We start from the raw sequence: 20,055 nt of genomic DNA on the forward strand, positions 1-20,055 counted from the left end.
CAACATAATGTCTCCATGGTTCATCCATGTTGCAGTAAGTAGCAAGATTCCTGTCTTTTTAAAACTGAATCATATTCCATTGTATGTATATATTGCATTTTGCTTATTGATTCATCCACCAGTGGGCACTTGGGTTGCTTCCACCTCTTGGCTATTATGAATGATGATGCTATGAATACAGGTGCACAAATAAAATTTTAAAAGCATTGTTCTCTAACATGAGAGAAACTTTCAGAAATGGAACTGCTCTATATCTTGATTGGGGTGATGGATATAAGCATAGAACTAAATACACAGGCATATGTGCATGCACACACACACAAATACAAATAAAAATCAGGAAATCTGAATAAGATCCAGGATTCTATTGACATCAGTGTTCTGCTTGCGATCCTGGACTATGGTTTTATAAGATGTTACCAATGGGGGAAACTGGATAAAGGGTGCAGGGTATTTCTGTGTTATTTCTTAGACCTTCAGGTAAACAAAAAATTATTTCAAAATAAGTTTACTTAAAAAAGAGAGAATTGCTGTCACTGTCCTGGAGATTAGAGTGTGCCACGAAAAGGGGGGACCCAGTCTGGAAATGGAGGGTGATAAAGGTACGCCTGGGAGGGCAAGGAATCCTAGACATTGTTCCAAAGGAGAAAGTGGAACAGGAATTGAGGCCAACCCAGAGGGCTAAGTGGACCCAGGGACGTGCAGACCAAAGCCCAGACAGCAGGACCAATATAGCAGCAATGGGGACCTGGATGTCTGAGGAGAGCCAGAAAAACAACGAGGTCATCTCACAGCTGAGTCCCCAGAGTGTGGGCCTGAGCTGGTCACTGACACCTTCCTCAGGTCACGTTGGTTCTGAGTACAGGGTGGGAGAGAGAGAGGGAGGAGAAATCTGGCGCAGGCCCACGAACTTGGCTGAATCCATTCCTCACATGGAGATTGAACCAGAGGTCTTGGCACCAAGAGGCTGGTGTATCTTCTTGATTCAAATGAGCTTCAGTTTCCTACAGGCAGCTTCTGCAACATATCAGCGACTTCCCTGAGATGCTTGAGTTTGTGAACCTTCATCAAGACCGTAATGTTCTAAGGATATTTTTCTTGCTTCACAAAAAACTTAAAGGATGCTGGCAGCCACTATTTTTTTAGCACATGCTATGCGCCAGATGTTTTGCTAAATGCTTTACAAACGTCAAGTATTTTACCTCATGACAGCCCCATGAGACAAGTCCCATTCTCCCATTTTAAAGATGAAAAAGTTGAGATTCTAGGAAGGTAACTGAATAGGTTTAAAATCACAGAGTTGATAAGAGGTAAAATCAGGGCCTGGAGCCAAGTCGCCCTCAACCCAAAGTCCACGCTTGGAGTCTCAGCTCTTTGCTGGCTCTCAGAATTTATCAGTGAGATTAAAAGTGAAGCTTCAAAGAAGAAGCAGACATTGACAACAGTGATGGTTCAGAAAATAAAGCTGATGAGACCAAGTTCCATATTATAAAGTTCTGTCAAATGCATGAGGCTCTTTTTTATCCAAAATCAAAGACATGTGAAGTTGGGAAAAGCCAACCACCCTCTGTTTTCTACCATAATACTAATGATCTCTTATAAACCTAATGTTCCCCTGCTTCCCGTTAATCATCAATACTAAGAGATGCTAGATGTCCTAAAGTTTAACAGGTTCCCGTAACTCCCCATTTGTAATAAACTATAGCCAATATGTAGTCAATTTCAAAATAAATTTTATAGATTCTTTTTTAACTGTGAAATTAACACATACCCATTATAGGAAATCCAGAAAAGTGTAGAGAAGCCAAGTTAAAAAAAAATTACCTGCAATAAAACCACTGTTAATGTTTTAGTATAATTTTAATAGTGTAACGTCTTTGCCTATTTTTCAAAAATTTCATCATGTAGTACTACTTAGCAATTGGATTATTTAATTCATACAATGAACACCATGCCATTAATATTTTTCCATTCCCTCAAGTATTTCTGCAATGTAGTATTCTTTGTGCAAATACCAGAATCTATTTCATCAATATCCAGGTAGAACATTCTGTTGTTTGTAATTTTTCCTATTTTTAAACAATATTGAAATGAGTATACATGTTACTAAACACCCCTTATTCCCTGGCACACACATATAGCAAGTAAAATCACATGTTTTCAAGACTTGTGATGCATATTGACAAATGGCGTTTCAGAAAGATGTTTTAGTATCATCAGTAATGTATGAGATTTGGTTTTCTGACAAGTTTGTCAAATACTATTAGGTTTTTCTAATTAAAAGCCGTCTCATTTTAATGTTATAATATATTTATTGCTTTTTTCTTTTCTTGCTTTGCTAATTGTTTTTTTCCCTATTGATTTTTAACCAGCTCTTTGTGTATTCAGGATAGTAGGCCTCTGTTTTACATGATGCAAATATTTTGCTTAGTTTTCTGTTTATTTATTGTATTTTAGTGATATAAAAAAACTTGCATTTAAGTAGTTTAACCTCTCAATAATGCACATAATAACTTGTGCCTTTAATACTGGTTTAGAAAGGCCTTCCCTACTCTATTACATAAATATTCAAATATTCAAAAAAATAGACTTTTTTCTTCCTAATACTTTAATCCATCTGGATTTATTAGGCTATAATTTAAATTTTTATATTTCAACCTTAATTTTGAAGAAAATCATGTTTCATAAAATATTTTAATACTTATTTAACTAAATGACTTCAGATCTGTAAACTAAAAAAAAAAAAAAAAAGAAAGAAACGTATTTCATTGCTTTCTATTCCTCTGAATTTCACTTTAGGAAGGGAGAAGGGCAAGTGAAAATAAAACCACCCATAATTTTCTCCTACAGCTTTGTTTTTAGAAGTATTATATTTCTCATCTTTGCACGAAAATCCCCTTAACCCTTGTACATATCTTTAATGGATCTGGCATAATTCCAACATCCATGATTTATATAAATTCTACTTGAACCAATTAAAATTTTCAGCCTGTGTCCCCTCTTGGCGTAGAGGATATTCACTGGGACTTTGCCCAGGCTGCTTCAATAAAATTATTTTGAATATCTGCATAGATTTCTTCCACATAATTAAAGTTACTTTCAAAGTTAAATAGAAAAATGCCCTCAAAGTCCAGCATGGTTGTGAGCATACATTCATAAGAAAAAAAAAAGTGTTTTCATTATGTTTGGTGGAAAACATACTTTAAAAGTAAAATTTCACATTCACTAAAGAAATACTATGGCTCTAAGCAAAGCAAGCTTTTCAAAGAACATTTGATAATAGTATCAAGATCTTTAATTAATAATTTAACAAGTAGGAAACTTTTATCGCCCCTTTGATCATTTTTTTGAGGGAGCTGTAAACACCACATCCAGTCCATAAAGGGGAAGATTACACACAGAGCTGTGTAAATAAAGGTGGAGGAATGTTAGAAAGGCTAAAAATATCTTTTCCCTGGGAACTCTCTAGGAGTTGGTCCATAATGAGATTCAACTTCGATAAATGAATAAAGCTGAGAAAAATAATTTGAATATGCAAATGATTGGTGTCAAAGAGAAATCTAGATTACTGTAATAGGAAAGCAATTTTGAGGGGGTAATGGCTGACACAGAAGAATTGAATCGAGGGTACTATATCCACATTTGCAAGTCTAAAGAAAGGTCTGTTGGGAGTGAACAAATGCCCAAGTCGCCAAACCTCATCTGATCTAACAAAGCTTTGTTTAGAATTTCCTATGTGTGTGCTACACACACTCGCTTATCTTTTTATTCCTTTAGCAAAGAGAAAAATGACATTCTAAACATCTTTGTTACATGCGCCAACTTAGATACGGAGAAGTGAAGTTCCTTAATAAGACAGGCTCACCATGTGACCCAGTTAGCCTGGGACAGTCTTGATTTCCACCTGTTGTTGTGGCTTAATTGTTGATAGTACCTGCTTTCATTCTAAAAGTTGTTCCAGTTTGAACAATTAATGATGTGGCCACAGTATCAATTTTCTGTTGCTGCTGTAACAAGTTACCACAACTGTAGCAATGCAAAACAACACAGATTTGTCATCACGTACTTCTATAGGTTTTGAGTCCAACATGGAACTCACAGGACTAAAACCACACGCCAGCAGGCCTGCATTCACTTCTGGAGGCTATAAAGCAGGCCTTGGCTTTTCTAGCTTTGGGTGGCTACTCACACTCGGCGCGTGACCTCTTCCTCCACCTTCAAAGCCAGCAATGGCTGGTCAAGTACCTTCTCACTTCAAATCACCCAGACTTTCTTGTCTTCCCCTCTGTTAAGGACCCTCATAATTACATTGAACCCACCCAGACGATCCACACTGATCTCTCTATTTTAAGGTCAGCTGATCAGCAACCTTAATTCCCCTTTGCCAAGTAACCTTACATATCCACAGGTTCCAGGATTAGGACATAAAACTCTTTAGGAGGGTCATTATTCTGCCAACCACAGCCACTTTATAGGTAACAGAGCTGAAATTTGAAGGCAGGCTTTCTGATTCAAAGTCTAGTGTAATTTCAGTGATCGGTGAGGATGTCTTTGGTGGAAAACCCTTGTTTGGTCTTTATGAGATGTTGGTAGGTGGGGAGGGTGTGAGAATTGCAAACAAAAATTCAATAAAAGTATCTATCAGTGCCTTCTTTACTCGAGGCACTTAATTTTGGAGATCATCTGTTATAAATAATCTCACAATAGCCTACTTATGCAAAATCTCTGTGGGATTCTTTATCTCCATAGAATTTTTATGGAATTTTTTTTTAAAGCTGTGAACGTCTTTGAGGTTCTCAGGACATAGTTTCAACTGCCTTCCAGGAATATCATATCAAGTTTAGATTCCCCTAACGTGGAACCTGGTGCTTATATCACACACCTTCATAGTCATTGAGTCTCATCTTTTCTTTATCCTTCTCCTCTATGGAGGCAAATGCTGGCATCTTATTTTTCATATGTGTTTCAAGATTTTGTGTAAATCTGTATGTCTAAACTTGTAGTCACGTATAACTGGAGATGTCTAATATTTGTTAGACATTTGTATATCCCTAATTTAATACAGTGAACTTCTAGTTATCATTTTGCATTTCTAGCATTATAACTATTCTTATTATAAAAGATGGTATTTGGAATGAAAGGAACAAGGCCCATCTTTTTGACTTAGAAATTGGTTCAAGTAGAATTTCCTAAACAAGTATTTCAAAGCAGCATCCACGTTGGAAAACGTTTTAATGTCCCAAAGAGGTAACTTGGAGGGGCACCTACTCATTTGGGTAGGAGACATCATATCTGTGTCCAAAAGAGAAACTGAGTCACGTTATGTTAGAGTTGTAGCTAATAAATTCTCTTCATTTTCTGTGATGTACAAGCCTCTGGTTGAAAAGCATGTGAACACACACGCATTCCACTGATAACCAGTAGTTTAACTATATCATCTCAAATAAGTAATTTACTGTGTTGTATATGTTTTACTTCATTTGAATACTTAGCCCAAAGCAGAATTAACAGAGTTCAAAAAGGTCACTGAAGTGTTTTCTAAATTATTTTACTTCAAATGACTCATGAGTCTGTAGACTGTGTATCTCACACTTTGTTTCTTATCTGATTGATCCAGGTTTGACGTCTGTTACTGGGGTCACATCTCGTAGAAAAAATATTGTGTTTTAAGAGCCAGTGTCTTCCTTTTGGCCTTCACCCAAAAAACCTTGTAGCATGTTTTTCATCAGTTCATCCCTTTGGATCAGATCACAGTATCAAATTTTGTCTGACTAGGTTGTGTCTTTCATAAACATAGCAAAGAGAATAAGCCAAATGAAGGGCAAGATGTTAATAGCTTGTTGTGACACCAAAGGCCAGTGTGCTTGTACATGCTTTGTAATTTGGCTCGTTACGTTTGTGTTGCGTTGTTTTTTTAAGGGATTCTTGTCTACGCATGTGCACCGCCCGTCTCCATTATTATGGTGCAGTAATTGGTTTGAAGAGTCATCAGTTTGTATGTTGTGACTTGCTAGTTCCCACTTCTGGTGGAGACACCCCCAGGATGTGGAAGGAGAATCGAGAACCTAGGAAGTGGGGTTCAGGAATGGTGGCCGAGGGGACCCAACGTGCTTCAGCTAGAGCTCCTCTGGCAGTATAGCTTCCGTTCTGACTCCTGTGGTTTTTCACCACCTCCTCCCCATTTCAGAGGTCAAGCTCCCTCTCACCCTACACACAGGACTCAGTGACCTGGTGTCCACCTACCATGGCCCCTGAAGTGGAGCGATTAGTTCACGTGGTACCTTCATGTGGTACCTTCATGTCTCCAGTGTTGCATAAAGTAATTTTGCCTTAAACAGATTAAGAGTGATTTGCATACCTTGTTCCCCTCCCCATTTTATTCACCTTGGTCATTTGAGAGCTACATTTATAAGAGGTCCAAGTCTTGTCTTTTCTTTTCAGAAAGTCTGTGACATTCCAGAAGGGAACATGTTGTAGTTAGGCTGATGCTATAGTATTTCCCAACTGTCACTTGTGGCAGGGTGTCACATTATACATAAAGGCTCACGGTGTGTTTTATTATGTATTTTCATGTGTCTTAGGAAAAATTTTAAATAAGCTCACCATACCCCTGAATTCATGGATAATTTTGCCTTGGAGGAAAAGTGAAACATAACAATCTATGTACAGCAAAACTATTAAGTAAATAACATAGTTAGTAAAGAGGAATTTTAAAAATGTAAGGGAAGTCCATGAAAGAGCATTTAGCAAACAAGGGCACAATGGGGTCAGCACACATTTTCAAGTCAGATCTAAGTTTGGATCCAGCTGGATCACAAACTAGCTTTTGACCATAGACCAGGTCCCTAAATTTCTCTGAGTTTTGCTGCAGTGGGTATTTCTCCAGGTTGTTTTGAGCCAAATGAGGCAACACATAAAAAGCCCAGACATGTATTGGACACCAAATAAATGTTAGTTCCTTTCTTTCAAAAGGCAAGTAATCAGTTTAACGTACTTGGGTGTTGTTTACCGCTGTGGTTCTTGTTCATGAGTTAAGACTGCACAGAGTCAACTGGCCTTCGGTCCATGGAGCCTGGGACTGACGGTCAGCTCCTGTGTGCCAGGAATGGAGAGACAGGACAGATGGCCAAAGCTGAGGCCAAAACTTTGGACTCCAGTCTCTTAAAGAGGGATTGCCTCTTCTGAGGAGGGCTCTATGCAGTCAGCGATGAGTCAGGTGCCTGCTGTGTGCCGGGCACTGAATCTCAGCCTTGGGGATTTGCTGTTGGGCACGAACACCCACCCCACCTCTGTCTTGATGGGGCCGGAGAGGCAGACGTTAGTTGAATTGTCACACAAATAAATAAGCAATTACATGTTATGGAAAGTGTTATAAAGGGTACCAGTGCCATGGGAATGTCAACCATGGACACCTGAGGTAGTCTGGAGCAGTAATGAAGGATCTTCTCTGCCTGTGATATCTGAGATCTGAAGGATGGATGGAGCGGGCTGACCAGATGGCAGGTGGGATGCTCATGTTGGCTAGGAGGGTTGCACATGAAGATACCTGTGCTGGGAAGGAATGGGCTGAGTTGGAAGAACTGAGGAAAGATTGGTGTAGCTGGGTAATGAGAAATAGAGGGGCTCTCTTGTGATGTGAAATGAGTTTGGAGAAGTGGGCTGGGGCCAGGTGATAAAAGAGACGTCACAGTAAAGGAATGTGCTGTTATCGTAAGAGGAATGAGAAACGATTGAGAGGTGTCCATTCTGGGGTGACATAAATAAATAAAAATTTTGAAAAGACACCTTGGAAGCCTGTATTAGTCAGCCTTCTCCAGAGACACAGAAGCAGTGATTCTGTTAGAAGGAACCGACTCACACAATTATGGCAGCTGAGAAGTCCCAGGATCTGCCTGGGCCAGCTGGAGGCCCAGGAAACCTGGTGGTGTGATCCAGTACAAGTCCAAAGGCCTGAGAACCAGGGAGGCTGATGGTGTTTATTTCAGTCTGGGTCTGAAGGCCTGAGAAGCAAGACCATTGAGGGCAGCAAGGAATGGAGGCCACTCAGGTGGGAAGACAAGGGCGAGTCCCTCCTTCCTCTGCATCTTGTTCCATTCAGGCCCTCAGTGGACTGGCTGGTGCCCACCCCCACTGGGGAGAGCCATCTACTTTACTGAGTCCACAGACTCCAATGTTAATCTCATCCAGACACACCCAGAAATAATGTTTAATTTGAGCACCCCATGGCCAGTCAAGTCGACACATAAAACTAACCATCACAAACCCCTTAGAGAATAGATGACGGCAGGCAATATTAGTAGCAGGGGCACCCATTAGGTGCCTGTTGCAGTGGCCCAGGTGGGAAGTGTCAGAAACTAATCTCTGGAGGTGATGATGGATTTGGAGAGAAGAGGGTGGATTTAAGACAAATTCAGGAGACAGAACAAGCAGTGTAGACCCGACTCGTTGATGGAGTGGCTGGGGATAGAAGGCCTCACTTGGGGAAGAGGGTGGCTTCTGAGTTTCTGCTTTGATCCCTGGGAGAAGAACCACCCTCTGGGCAAAGTTTAGAGCGAAATGATTAGCATGAGACTGGATTTATCGAACTTTATAGTTGCTCAAAACTCCTTGCCTCCAGAGGGAGGCGATATGGGGATATATGTATACGTATAGCTGATTCACTTTGTTATAAAGCAGAAACTAACACACCATTGTAAAGCGATTATACTCCAGTAAAGATGTTAAAAAAAAAATCCTTGCCTCCAATAATGACATTTTGGAATATTTTGATTAAATTATTTAAATATAAAATAGTTCTGCCTTCTCTAGCAAAGGCTGAATGAAGCTGCCCTTTGAAAACTGGGCAGTAGGCAGTAGGAGTTGGGTTAAAATTCACACCCCGAACAGCCAAGGACCTGGCCTTATTTCAACCAAAGACACCACGTATCTTGGATCTGAATCCTAATCCCCCATGTTCTACAAGACTTGGCTAGCGTCGTAGGCCACAAGTAAGACAGAGGAACAGAATTCACATTTGCCAAATACACGGATCTATCAGAACTGGGTGGGGCAGACTCTAGATCCAGCTCAACATAATGGAAAGACAGACACTAAGGAGATACAGTTGATCAGGATGAAGGCCAAGTCAAGTTCTTGGCAATTTTGGGAGGACAAAAGGCCAGACCTTCATTATTACAAGAAATTGCTCCCAAAGCTTGATTTTTATTTTCTTCGTTTAGCAGTATTCTCATAGTAGCTTTAAAACTCAGCGTAAAAGCTCATTCTCTGTAAGATCTCCTTTGTGTGCAGATGTTAAAAGGCTCTCCCTATTTAATTTCTTCTTAGCTCAGGTACTCATGCATTATTTTATCTACCCCAGAAATCACGGTGTGTGTGTGTGTGTGTGTGTGTGAATTTGTTAGTGAAAGGATGAAGTAGTGTTAAAGAAAAAATGAAAAACAAATTCCTCTACCCATGTGTACCTGGTTTCATGTTTGCTTACTACTTTCAAATTCTGTCCACATGTGTACATCACACATGTATAGTACACATGCTATTTTTTGTGTTTTCACACAGTATTCTAAGTAGATCAACAAAGTTGAATAATTATTTCATCTAATGGCTGTATTCTAGCATCTTGCTACAAACACATTCATTCAACTCATCTTTTTTGCCCTGGACATTTAGTGGACGCCAGTGTAATTTCATTATTAGAAATAACACTGCAGAAAGTATTTCCATGTATGTAGTGCAACCTGTCTCAAATAGAACCCAGAGTGGTATCCAAATGGAACAAAGTATGTGAGTCCTTCATAGATTTGGTGAATTTTGCCATGCGACTTTCCAAAGGGTGAAACCAGTTTATAACACATTCAGGTGGGGTATAACAAACGTGTTTCTCTTTTCTCTTCCTAATTAGGGCTAGTTTTGACAACAGTATTGATGATAACAACAGTAGCAACAGTAGCAGCAGCTAATATTCTTGAGATGAGTTACATAACAGGCATTATATAAAGTGATCTAGAAACATTGTTTATAACAGTTTAAAATGTAAACTCTGGAGACTGACTTCACAGGGCGAAATCCAGACTCCACCACCTAACCTCTAATTGGCTTCATTCCCTCCTCAGAAATGGTTCATAGGGTCACTGTGAATATCAAGTGAGTTAATATAGTAGAGAGCCTCGGTAAGCCCTGGATAATGTTGGTTACCATTATCCCTAATAATGAGTGTTTTATGAACCCATTTTACAGATGATAAAACTGAGAGATTAAGTGTATGAGTTGAGGTCACATGACTAGTGAGAAGTTGTGCTGGAATTCCAATTACAGAGACCATTTCCGAAGGATTCCAGCTACAGAGACCTTTTCTGACAGAAATACTCAACAGGGTCCCAATGCAGGGACCACCACTGATATCCAAGAAGTGTCACTGTGGCCCCTGAGTTAAATCGAGGAAGTATCAGGCGCAGAAATGAGAGCATAGAGTCTACATAGTTCACTGGAAAAGCCACGACATAATTCCTTGTTACCATGCAACAGTAAAACTGGGTTTTCTATGCTATTTTCTTCAGCCTTGAGATCTGAAGGTAGTTCCATATGGAATTGTGAAATCCCTGCTAGATTATAAAGGCCTGGTGGGCAGGAGTCCCAAGGTCTCATTCAGGACCCCTGCAAGTACCTTCCTTGCCTCAGGAAGGTTCTCTATAAATACTTACTGCCCTGAATTTCTCCCAAATATTACCGTAAACACTTTTGGTTATTTCTTAATATACTCTGTTCATAACTGCTTAGTCAGTTCTTTTTATTAGCATAACCTTCCTTTAAAGCATAATGATGTTGGAAAAACAGAAACAATGTAAGCATATTTTCTCAGCTGTGACTAATTGCTGGTGTTTAGTGTTTGCTTATTTTTTTTTTTTTTACTTTGCAGATTTGATGAATTAATTGTAAATTTCCCAAGTGGGACTTAACATGAACTGATCTTTGTCTTTTATTCTGTAATGTTTAGTTTCTATTCTAGTGCTGGTGACTATCCATTGAGACCAACGTTTGAATATTGCCAAGGGCTCATAAAATTGCTGATATAACCTACTTTCTTTCTCCAGAGAACCCGACTTCAATTTTCATAATGAATGAATGCCTTCTTTCTCCCCCAATCTCTTTCCTCCAATAGCTACTCGTGGAGACTATTGATGTCAACGGTAGAACTCTCGAGGGGCCGGTCCCTCTGGAAGTCATCGTGATTGATCAGAATGACAACAGACCGATCTTTCAGGAAGGGCCTTACATTGGCCACGTCATGGAGGGATCACCTACAGGTATGTTAGGTTGGCTTACCGTTTGCATAATGGCTTGGGAAGTGGCATCCTCTGATGTTTGGGGATTCTGGAGACTGTTTTGTTGCCTCTCTGACTTATTGTTGGTATGCATCAACACTGACATATTATTTCCCTGGATAGCGGCAAGAGCTGGAAAGCTGCAACTCAGAACATGACTGGCGTGTTGCAAACTAGGAAAATGTCTTCCCTTGTGCCCAAAGGTGATCCTTCAAGGAGGACCGACATCTCAGTCTCCCATGTGTGGCTGATGTCGGACACCATGTAAATATCTAGCTCACCCTTGTGAGGGCCCAAGGCTGAGCTTGTGGTATAGTGGAACTTTGAAGAAAATTAAGGTCCCCACTGCAAGCTCCTCAGTTATTTCTCTTCATAAGTGCCTTTTAATAAGAACCATTTGGGGAAAATGGGTAGGACTTTTTTTTCCCTTTCCTTAGAAGACATGGATAGAGAAAACTTTTCTCTTCAGTCAAAGGGCCAAAAGCAAGTATTTTATTTCTCTCTCTGGCAACACATGTACCTAGTGTTACAGAAATCACTCAAGGTTACTATGGAACTCCTGGTATCTTTTCCCCATGTTTAACCTTTCTATCACAGAAGGTTTCAGAATTGAGAGCTCCCTTTTCTGGCCCATAGCTACTAATTAAAGCATTCCATGACCAGCAGCAGAAGTCACTCCTGAGTATAATGCTTGAGAAAGTGAAGAGCAAAGTAGAAAAATCCCTGTTTTAAGTCTGGACTTTGATTTTAAGCTTTCAAATACATTTGAGTGAAAACATGCCACATGAAGAGTGTCAGTGTTGCTGTGTCTGGATTACGCCAAACAACTGCTGTAAGCAAAGGAGTCACTCCTCAGGCCGATGGGAGATGGAAGCTCAGGGGCTGCTTTAGCTGGTTCTTTTTCCCCCTTTACTGAATGGATGGGATGTATCAATAGCATGTAGATACGGGAGGCTCCGGAAGCATTGTCATGGCAACCTGCCTAGACTACCAGGTGAATAATTGTATGCAAGGTGCCTAAAAGCTCCCTTCAGCTTCGAGGAGCTGGGCCTCTGTGCACTTCATCAGTTAGATCCCCAGGGGCAGAAGCACCCTCTCCCTTCCGGGTTTTGAATGCATTCTGTAAAAAGGAGAGGGCCTTATGGGCAGCATCCTGGAGAGATGGAGAGCGGGCAGGTGAAGGTGGGTCAGGTCACTTCAGGGCAGACCTTCCCCATGGCTCCGCTCAGTGGGCTGCTTTTGATGCAGAGATGGTTTCTGGTGAGACACACCCTAGAATTGGGTTGGATGCTTACGGAAATGTTCTTAAACAAGCTGATGTGCAGAACAAGTTACGAGAACCGATAGGGAAAGCTGTTAAAGAGACTGGAGTTTGAGCAGAGCAGAAAAATGATTCCCAGTTTCCATCTGTGGTACCTGGGCCCTGAATGTGAGTGACTGGAACTCGAGATGGGCAGGAAGAGTGTTCTAAATGTAAATGACAGTGGTTACATGCGAGTCGGCTGTGAGCATGTATATGTCTTTGTATATTATGTGTGTATGTGATTAGACGATGTCCAGTTTTTCTCCCACTGGGCCCTTCCTTAAAGCTTGAGAAAGAAATTTCAAATTTTATTGCTTTATATACATATCGTATTTTCAAAGCAAAAGGGAATCTTTTATGCTTGTTGAATTTCTTAAAGCACAAAGCAGTTCGGTTAGGGTGGACACATACCCAGCAAAACATAAATCACCTCAAACTTCTATTTATGAGTGGTATCATCATATAAAAATACATAAAGGCTTGTATATCTGTATGCGGTAGTTTCTTCCAGCTATGCAGAATTTGGCCTGAGTCATTGTTTTCTTTCTCAGTACCCTCTGGGTTGGTCTATAAAGCAGAAATTGACATGGAGTCAGTCAAATTTGAGGTCAAAAATATGGAAATGTTGTGGAAAAGTTTTAGAGGAAAAAACACTTAGATTACTTAGCACCCTGTGGGAGAGCTCAGGCAGATGGCCCCCGAAGCGTCTGCGAGGACAGTGGGGAGCTGGGAAAGAAGGTGGGACCCATTTTCCAGTCCCCTCCCAACCTAAGCCCCTTGTAAGTCGTAACAACAAGCCCTGACAGGCTAGAGAAATGATCGCCTCTTCTGTTTCCACAATGTCCTTCTCGTTTGTGGCTTATGGAATCCTATGTGTTGTAGACCTTGTATCACATCCATTTCACAGAGGGGGATGCTGACCCCAGAAAGAGTTCATTGACTTTGCCCAGTTCACACGAATGATTGATGGGGGACAGTGTTCAGGACTCAACCTGCAGCATCAACCTTCAAATCATGTGCTCTTTCAACTGACCCACAAACTTCACGGTGAAAATAGCCATTGAACGATCCCGACATTTAGGTGGGCACTTGTTGTGTGCCGACAGCTTTCTATCACTGTATCATTTCCTCCACTCTGCCCTGAGGCAGATGAGAAGACTGAACCTCAAAGGGGCCCGGGAACTTGTCCAAAGTCCCTCAGCTGGTGGACTAGCTAGAATCAGGGTCCGCGTCTGGCCTCAAGGCACAGGCTCTTTCTTGGGCACATTCTCTCACACAGACTCTTTGCAGGCCCAGACTCTTTGATTTAGCTCCTGAGATAAAATAACCAGCTCTTCTGACCAAAGAGCCAGGCTCCTTGATTCATGTTTCATTTCATGTGAGCTGTTGCTCCGTCTCTAGGGTTAAACGATGTTAACATGGGAGCCCTTTTCATCACTCACATCACTTTTCTTCTGCATCCGTATAACCAGAGCCAGCTTCATGGGGTGGGACCTGCCCAGCCTCACAGAGCCCCGGACTCTGAAGGGCTCCACGCTTGGTTTAATGCTGTGTTGTCGCCATCTTAAAATTCTTAATAAATGTTCAACAAGGGGCCCTGCATTTTCATTTTGCCCTGAACCCCAAAAATTATGTAGCTGGTACTACACATAGCACTGTGGCCTAGAGCTGGGTTTGATGCTCTGCCAGGCTCCTTAACAAGGTGAGACTGTGGGCAGGTTACTGAACCTGCTAGAAGCCTCAGTCACCTTGTCTGTAGAAGGGGTGGGTGCAGAATAGTACCTACCCTAGAAAACTCTATGCAAGGAGTAAATTAGGCAATGTGCTTCACTTAATGCTTGGAATATAATAAGTGTCAAGAAATGCCAGTGTATTGTTAATGCTCCAATTATTCTTATTATTCTGGCGGCCTATCCTCTAGGGAAGGCAAGGCAAAAAGACATGCAGTTTGTGTGAAGGAACATCCATCTCCCAACCAACCAAGCATCACTTTCATGTTGCAGTGCACCCAGATGCCATCAGCACCAGGCATCATGGAGGAAGGTCACCCATATTTATCTGTATGTGCAGACAGGAGGCCATTTCTAGCTGCTCAGCACTAAACTCCAGGCTATTGTTTTGGGGAATCATTACTAGATGAAGGAAGATCAACAGAAAATAATAGTTTTTGAACTTTGCAGATTATGGACTGTTCCTTTTGTGGAGTTGCAAGGCATTGATTTATGGGACCCACGCCCAGGCCCTGGCTGCTCCTCAAAGAAAACGAGAGCTCCGTGTGAGTGTGATGTTTTCTGAATGCCCAGTGCATGCTAAGAGCTCAAGAGTAGGGGGTAGGTAGAGGCTGGGACCCTTGACGCTCCTGGAGGACACACACACCAGGGCCCCGCAGTGCCTGCTGGCACCACCTCCCCAGTGTTTTTTTGCCACTGGTGGTCCTCTGGGCACCATTGAGAAGGGCTATCTGTGAGGAATGGTGTGCAGGGCTTCCAGAAACAGACCCTAATATGAGGACTGAGGGCGGGTGGTTTACCTGCCAGGCACAGGATCGTGAGTGGGGAGAGCTGCAGGAAAGGGAAGCCGGCCAATTTCAGGTGCCGCGTTAAGCCAGCTACCAGCGCAGGCAGTCCTGAGCTTGATCCCTTAGGGAGAGAGGGCTCTGGGAAATGACGTAAAACACACACATTGGAGTTAGCCCAGCTCAGGATCCAGGGAGCTGGGCTATCCAGCCCGTAAGCCCGGCAGACATCCATTAAGAGCTCTCCCCAGAGGGGCTTTAATTAATTCCCAGGCCCTTTCGGTCAGCTGGGGCCACAAGCAGGGTTTCAGCAAGCTGGGTTCCAGAAGCTCAGGGGCAACCTTCCAACAAGATACAGGAGCTGGCTGTTGCTTCCATGCTGTTGCTTCCATGCTGTTGGCCACCCAGCCTGTCAGCAGGGGCAGCTGGGAGAAGGGAGCCCACCACCCAGACAGGTGCGGCAACTTGAGATACATCAGGGGAGGGAGGTAATGGGGGAAATATCATAGTCTTCAAACTACATAACTGAGAAAGGTGAATGTCACGTTGACCTTACTCTTTAGAGAGAAGACAGGACCACAGGACCTAGAGGTGTGTGTTCTGAGTCCTGAGAGATACCCATTGCTTAGCTGTGTGCTGACACTTCTTGAGGCTATTGGATAGAGGCAGGGATTAGCAGCGAAATCCTTGTCTTCTAACTTCTGAGAACCTGAGGACCCGTACCCTCTCTTGCTCCCTTTATTTTTTTTCCATCCAGTATTTTTACTGAGCATGTACTCTGTGCCAGCAGTATTCTAAGCTCTGAGGGTCCAGCTGTGGACCTGCCAGATGCTGCTCATTCCCTCCTGGTCTGCAGAGCCAAGCAGGGAGACAAGCAACAGATAAATCAGAACTGAAATTGGTGGGCAAGGCAGTGTAGCCATAGGGACCCCTCATCCTAGGAGGGAGGGAAGCCAGCCTCCCTGAAGAGGTGATATGAGGAGAGCAGGGGGCTTTGTCTTTTATTTTATCTCTGGGATCCACCTGACTTTCTGTTCTTCAAGTCTCAGTTACTTTAATTTTTTTTTTTTTTTTTTTGTGGTACACGGGCCTCTCACTGTTGTGGCCTCTCCCTTTATGGAGCACAGGCTCCGGACGTGCAGGCTCAGCAGCCATGGCTCCCGGGCCCAGCCGCTCCGTGGCATGTGGGATCCTCCCGGACCGGGGCACGAACCCGTGTCCCCTGCATCGGCAGGCGGACTCTCAACCACTGCGCCACCAGGGAAGCCCAGTTACTTTAATTTTTAAACAAGTCCTACCATGGCAGACATGAGGGAAGCAGCCAATCAAGTGGTCTTTGGGACAAATGGCTGTCCCAGGAGCTCAGCTTTGCTCGGCAGTTGGTATTTTCTAAAACAGCTTGAGCCAAATAAAGATGGTTTTGATATTCGAGAGTTGGTATTTGAGACCTAGCTCAGCATGAATTCTCAGTTTATTGGTATGACCTGGTGGTAGAGTCCCTTTTCTGGTCGCCTGTTTACTTGTTGCAGTAATTGCATGTGGCCTTTTGGTCCACCAGCTCTCCGGTTTTCCTCTGCTGGTGTTTAGACTTTCACATCAAAGGTTCTTCCATTTTCAGCTATTCCAACCAGTCCTGTGAGCTTCTGGAATAGTGGCCATGGGGCTATTTTTTTTCTTAAGTAGATAAATTTCTTTTAAAAATGAGACTCCACTTTCTTCCCAAGCTTTTTTAAAGTAAAATTACCCTCCAGTCTCACCATCCGGAGGAGACCACAGTTGTCACCTCAGGGAGCATGGTTCTAGGACTCTCCCTGGGCACCTCCACACACAGTGATGCACGCGCACACACAGTTTCACAGAAATGGAGCTCTGCGTGCTCTTCTCTAGCTCACTTTCTTCACCCTGCAGCGTCCTATAGACGTTTTTGTAAATCATCAAATATCAAGCGACATCATTGTTTTAAACAGCTAGCATCGGGATCTACCAACATCTAGTCAGCCAATCCCCTGTTGACTTAAGTTGTTTTCACTTTTCCCTACTTACAATCAATTCTGCAGGGGAGAGCACGTCTCCTTCTACTTGTGTGACAATTTCTTTAGGGTAAATACGTGCAAGTGGAATTGATAGGATAAATGATATGCTTATTACATTTTGATGTATATTGGGGTGACACTTGTAATCAGAGGATTCTATTTGTATCTTGGCTAAACTCATGCATGAAGATACAATAGTCTTTCCGCTCACATATGAGCACACTGATGGACATTTATTTATATTTCTGGATTATACCCAATATCTCTAAGGCTTGTGGTCACTTCACTAACTGTGTCTGTAGGCTGTGAACGGCCTTGCTCTAAACTTCTCCCCAGATTCCCTGGCCGAGGAAGAGGACTGAAATTGTTGATTCTGACCCCTCCCCTGGAGTCATCATTGGAGTCTTAGGGGAGGGAAGTTGCCTAGGAACAGATGTCATTAACAGGCTGCAGTGTCATTCAGATTGAATTATGATGCAAATCACTCCAGTGCAGTTGACCATAAAACAAAATTTATGAAGCAGTTGCATAAGCTAATCAGAGACACCTTCCCAAAAGGAAAGTTCCAGAAAATAAAGAGTATCAAAAGTGTTGAGTTATCTGGACTTTGCTACCTACTCAAGAAACTGAGTGTCCACCAAGTTGCTTCTAACCATGTCTGGGGTCCCCAAGTGATGTCTTACAGGGGCTCTAAACCAAGCCTATCCACAACCTTGTCGTAGCCACTATTATTTTCCCTCCTTTATACCCCAGCCCCTCCCTGATGGGCACTATTGTGCATGTTGTTGCTGGTCCACTGGTGCCTTGGAGATACCACGGGGCTTGCTGAGACAGGGGAGGACGTCCAGAGCCCTATATTCTGTTCAAAGGATACCCAACCAGTAAAACTGTGTGTCGCATCTTAAATGTGGGGAACTTTGAAAACAGCTCTTCTCATTTTTGTTTGTAGCCCTCTCTCCACCTAAATTCATGTATGAGTCAGTGGGGCTAGAGACCAATTCAGGAAACAAACACCACATTGTTTTTGAATCACTCTTCTCTCTAACCATGAAATCTTTGTTCCTTATGTGTCTGTCTCCCCTCTGCCCATCACCCACCCTTATACTCATTCATGTCAGATCTTCGAGGCACTGAGGATAACCCAGTGACCTGGAGAGATATGGCTTCTGTGCTCATGGAGGTTACTTCCTCATAAAAATAAATACTTGATAGCCCTGACCCACTAATTTGCTGGGTATATTTTAGTCTCAGGCTGGGAGTCATCCTTCCATCCCTCCCCATTTGGGAGAGAGAAGGATTTATGACATCAACTATGGAAAAATAAAATACAAATTTATTAATTAACTTAATTAAAATAACATAATAGTTTAAAGTGAAGGGAAGGTAAAGAGGCATTGGTAGCCTCAGAAGCTTAGTGATCATTCTACAACATTTTGAAAGAATAAATCTGATGGGGATTTCCAGTCAAAATGGAAATGAGGTGACAGTTGAGCAGCTACAGAATAAATATGAAAACGTCCTTGAGTTGTTAACAGCACCGAGCACGGTGAACTGCAATGCCACTGAAATCCATCCCTGATCCCTGAGGATCCACTCTGAACAGCCCAGGAATTCTTAGTGTTATAGATGAATACATCAGAGTGGCAGGTCCACAGTGGCATTAAACAATTATAATTTTAGGGAAACACTTATTTCAAATCAATTCCTGATGACACTTCATTCAGCAAAATCGCTTAAAGAAAATTTATTGGGCAGGGTCTATGAGCCAGATAGTGTTCTAGGTGCTGGAGATGCAGCGGTGTCCAAGACCAGTTAGCTCTCCACTCTTAAGGCATTTGCACTGTAGTGGGAAGGGAAAGATAATTAACAATGAATGGAATAAACAAGGTAATTTAAGACCTTTGGATAAAATAGAACAAGGTGATGTGATAGAATGACAATGAGGTCAAGGAAGATCTCTCCAAAGAGGTGACATTTAAGCTGAGACCAGTGAGAATGCAGGAGCCACAGTGTCAAGGGGCCAAGCAAGGACATTCCAGGCAGAGGGATCAGAAAGTGTGAAGGTCTGAGGCAGGAATGAAGATGGTGGGACAGAGAGGTGGCCATTGTGGTGGGAGAATGTCAGCGAGAAGGGCACCTGGTGAGTTCCAGGGGATAGGCCAGCAGAAGTCAGCAAACTGTGGGCCATGGGTCTAATCTGTCCTGCTGCCTGTTTCTTTTTAATAAAGATAATAAAGTTTTATTGGATTACAGCCATGCGCATTCATCTAAGCGTTGACTATGGCTGTTTTTACATGATGCTCTTAGAGTTGGGTAGTTGGGACAGAGACTCAATGTCCCACAAAGCCAAAAATATATACTACCTAGATATATATGTATTTAAAATTTATAAAATATATATTTATATATAAATACCTAAATATATATATATAAACTATCTAAATATATTTTTAATATATGTTAAATATTTAAAATATTAAATATATAAATAAATATGTATGTGTGTGTGTGTGTGTGTGTGTATATATATATATATATATATATATATATATATATATATCTCCTTTACCTAGCCCTTTACAGAAAAAGTTTACAGACCCCTGAGTTAGAGCTCTGTAAGTTTTGATTACATTTTGAATTTAGTAGAAATCCCTTGGGTAGTTTTAAGCAGGAGAGTGGTAAAGTCTGATTTTACTGTTAAAATATGACTTGTGCTACTCAGTGGAGAACAGAAGTAGGGCAACCAGGAGATGTCAGCACTCCAGGCACGAGAGGTCTGTGGCCTGGACCGGGGTGGGAACAACGGAGGTGACTAGAAGAGGTCATGTAAGATTTTTGCGATGAGCCCCTGATGAATGGGGGAATACTGAATATTGACTCATTTTA

General features: G+C 42.0%; 1 protein-coding gene across 2 annotated transcripts in view; it reads left to right on the forward strand.

Annotated features, from left to right (window-relative positions):
- CDH13 (cadherin 13) overlaps positions 1–20,055 on the forward strand; it is a 1,009,733-nt gene that overhangs the window by 629,126 nt on the left and 360,552 nt on the right. For both annotated transcript variants that reach the window (XM_059999015.1, XM_059999016.1), the window contains one exon: positions 11,156–11,300. In XM_059999015.1, the coding sequence (XP_059854998.1) occupies positions 11,156–11,300 (145 nt within the window). The remainder of the gene's footprint in view (positions 1–11,155; positions 11,301–20,055) is intronic.

The sequence above is a fragment of the Delphinus delphis genome, chromosome 20 (assembly GCF_949987515.2).
Source record: "Delphinus delphis chromosome 20, mDelDel1.2, whole genome shotgun sequence".
Taxonomy (NCBI): domain Eukaryota; kingdom Metazoa; phylum Chordata; class Mammalia; order Artiodactyla; family Delphinidae; genus Delphinus; species Delphinus delphis.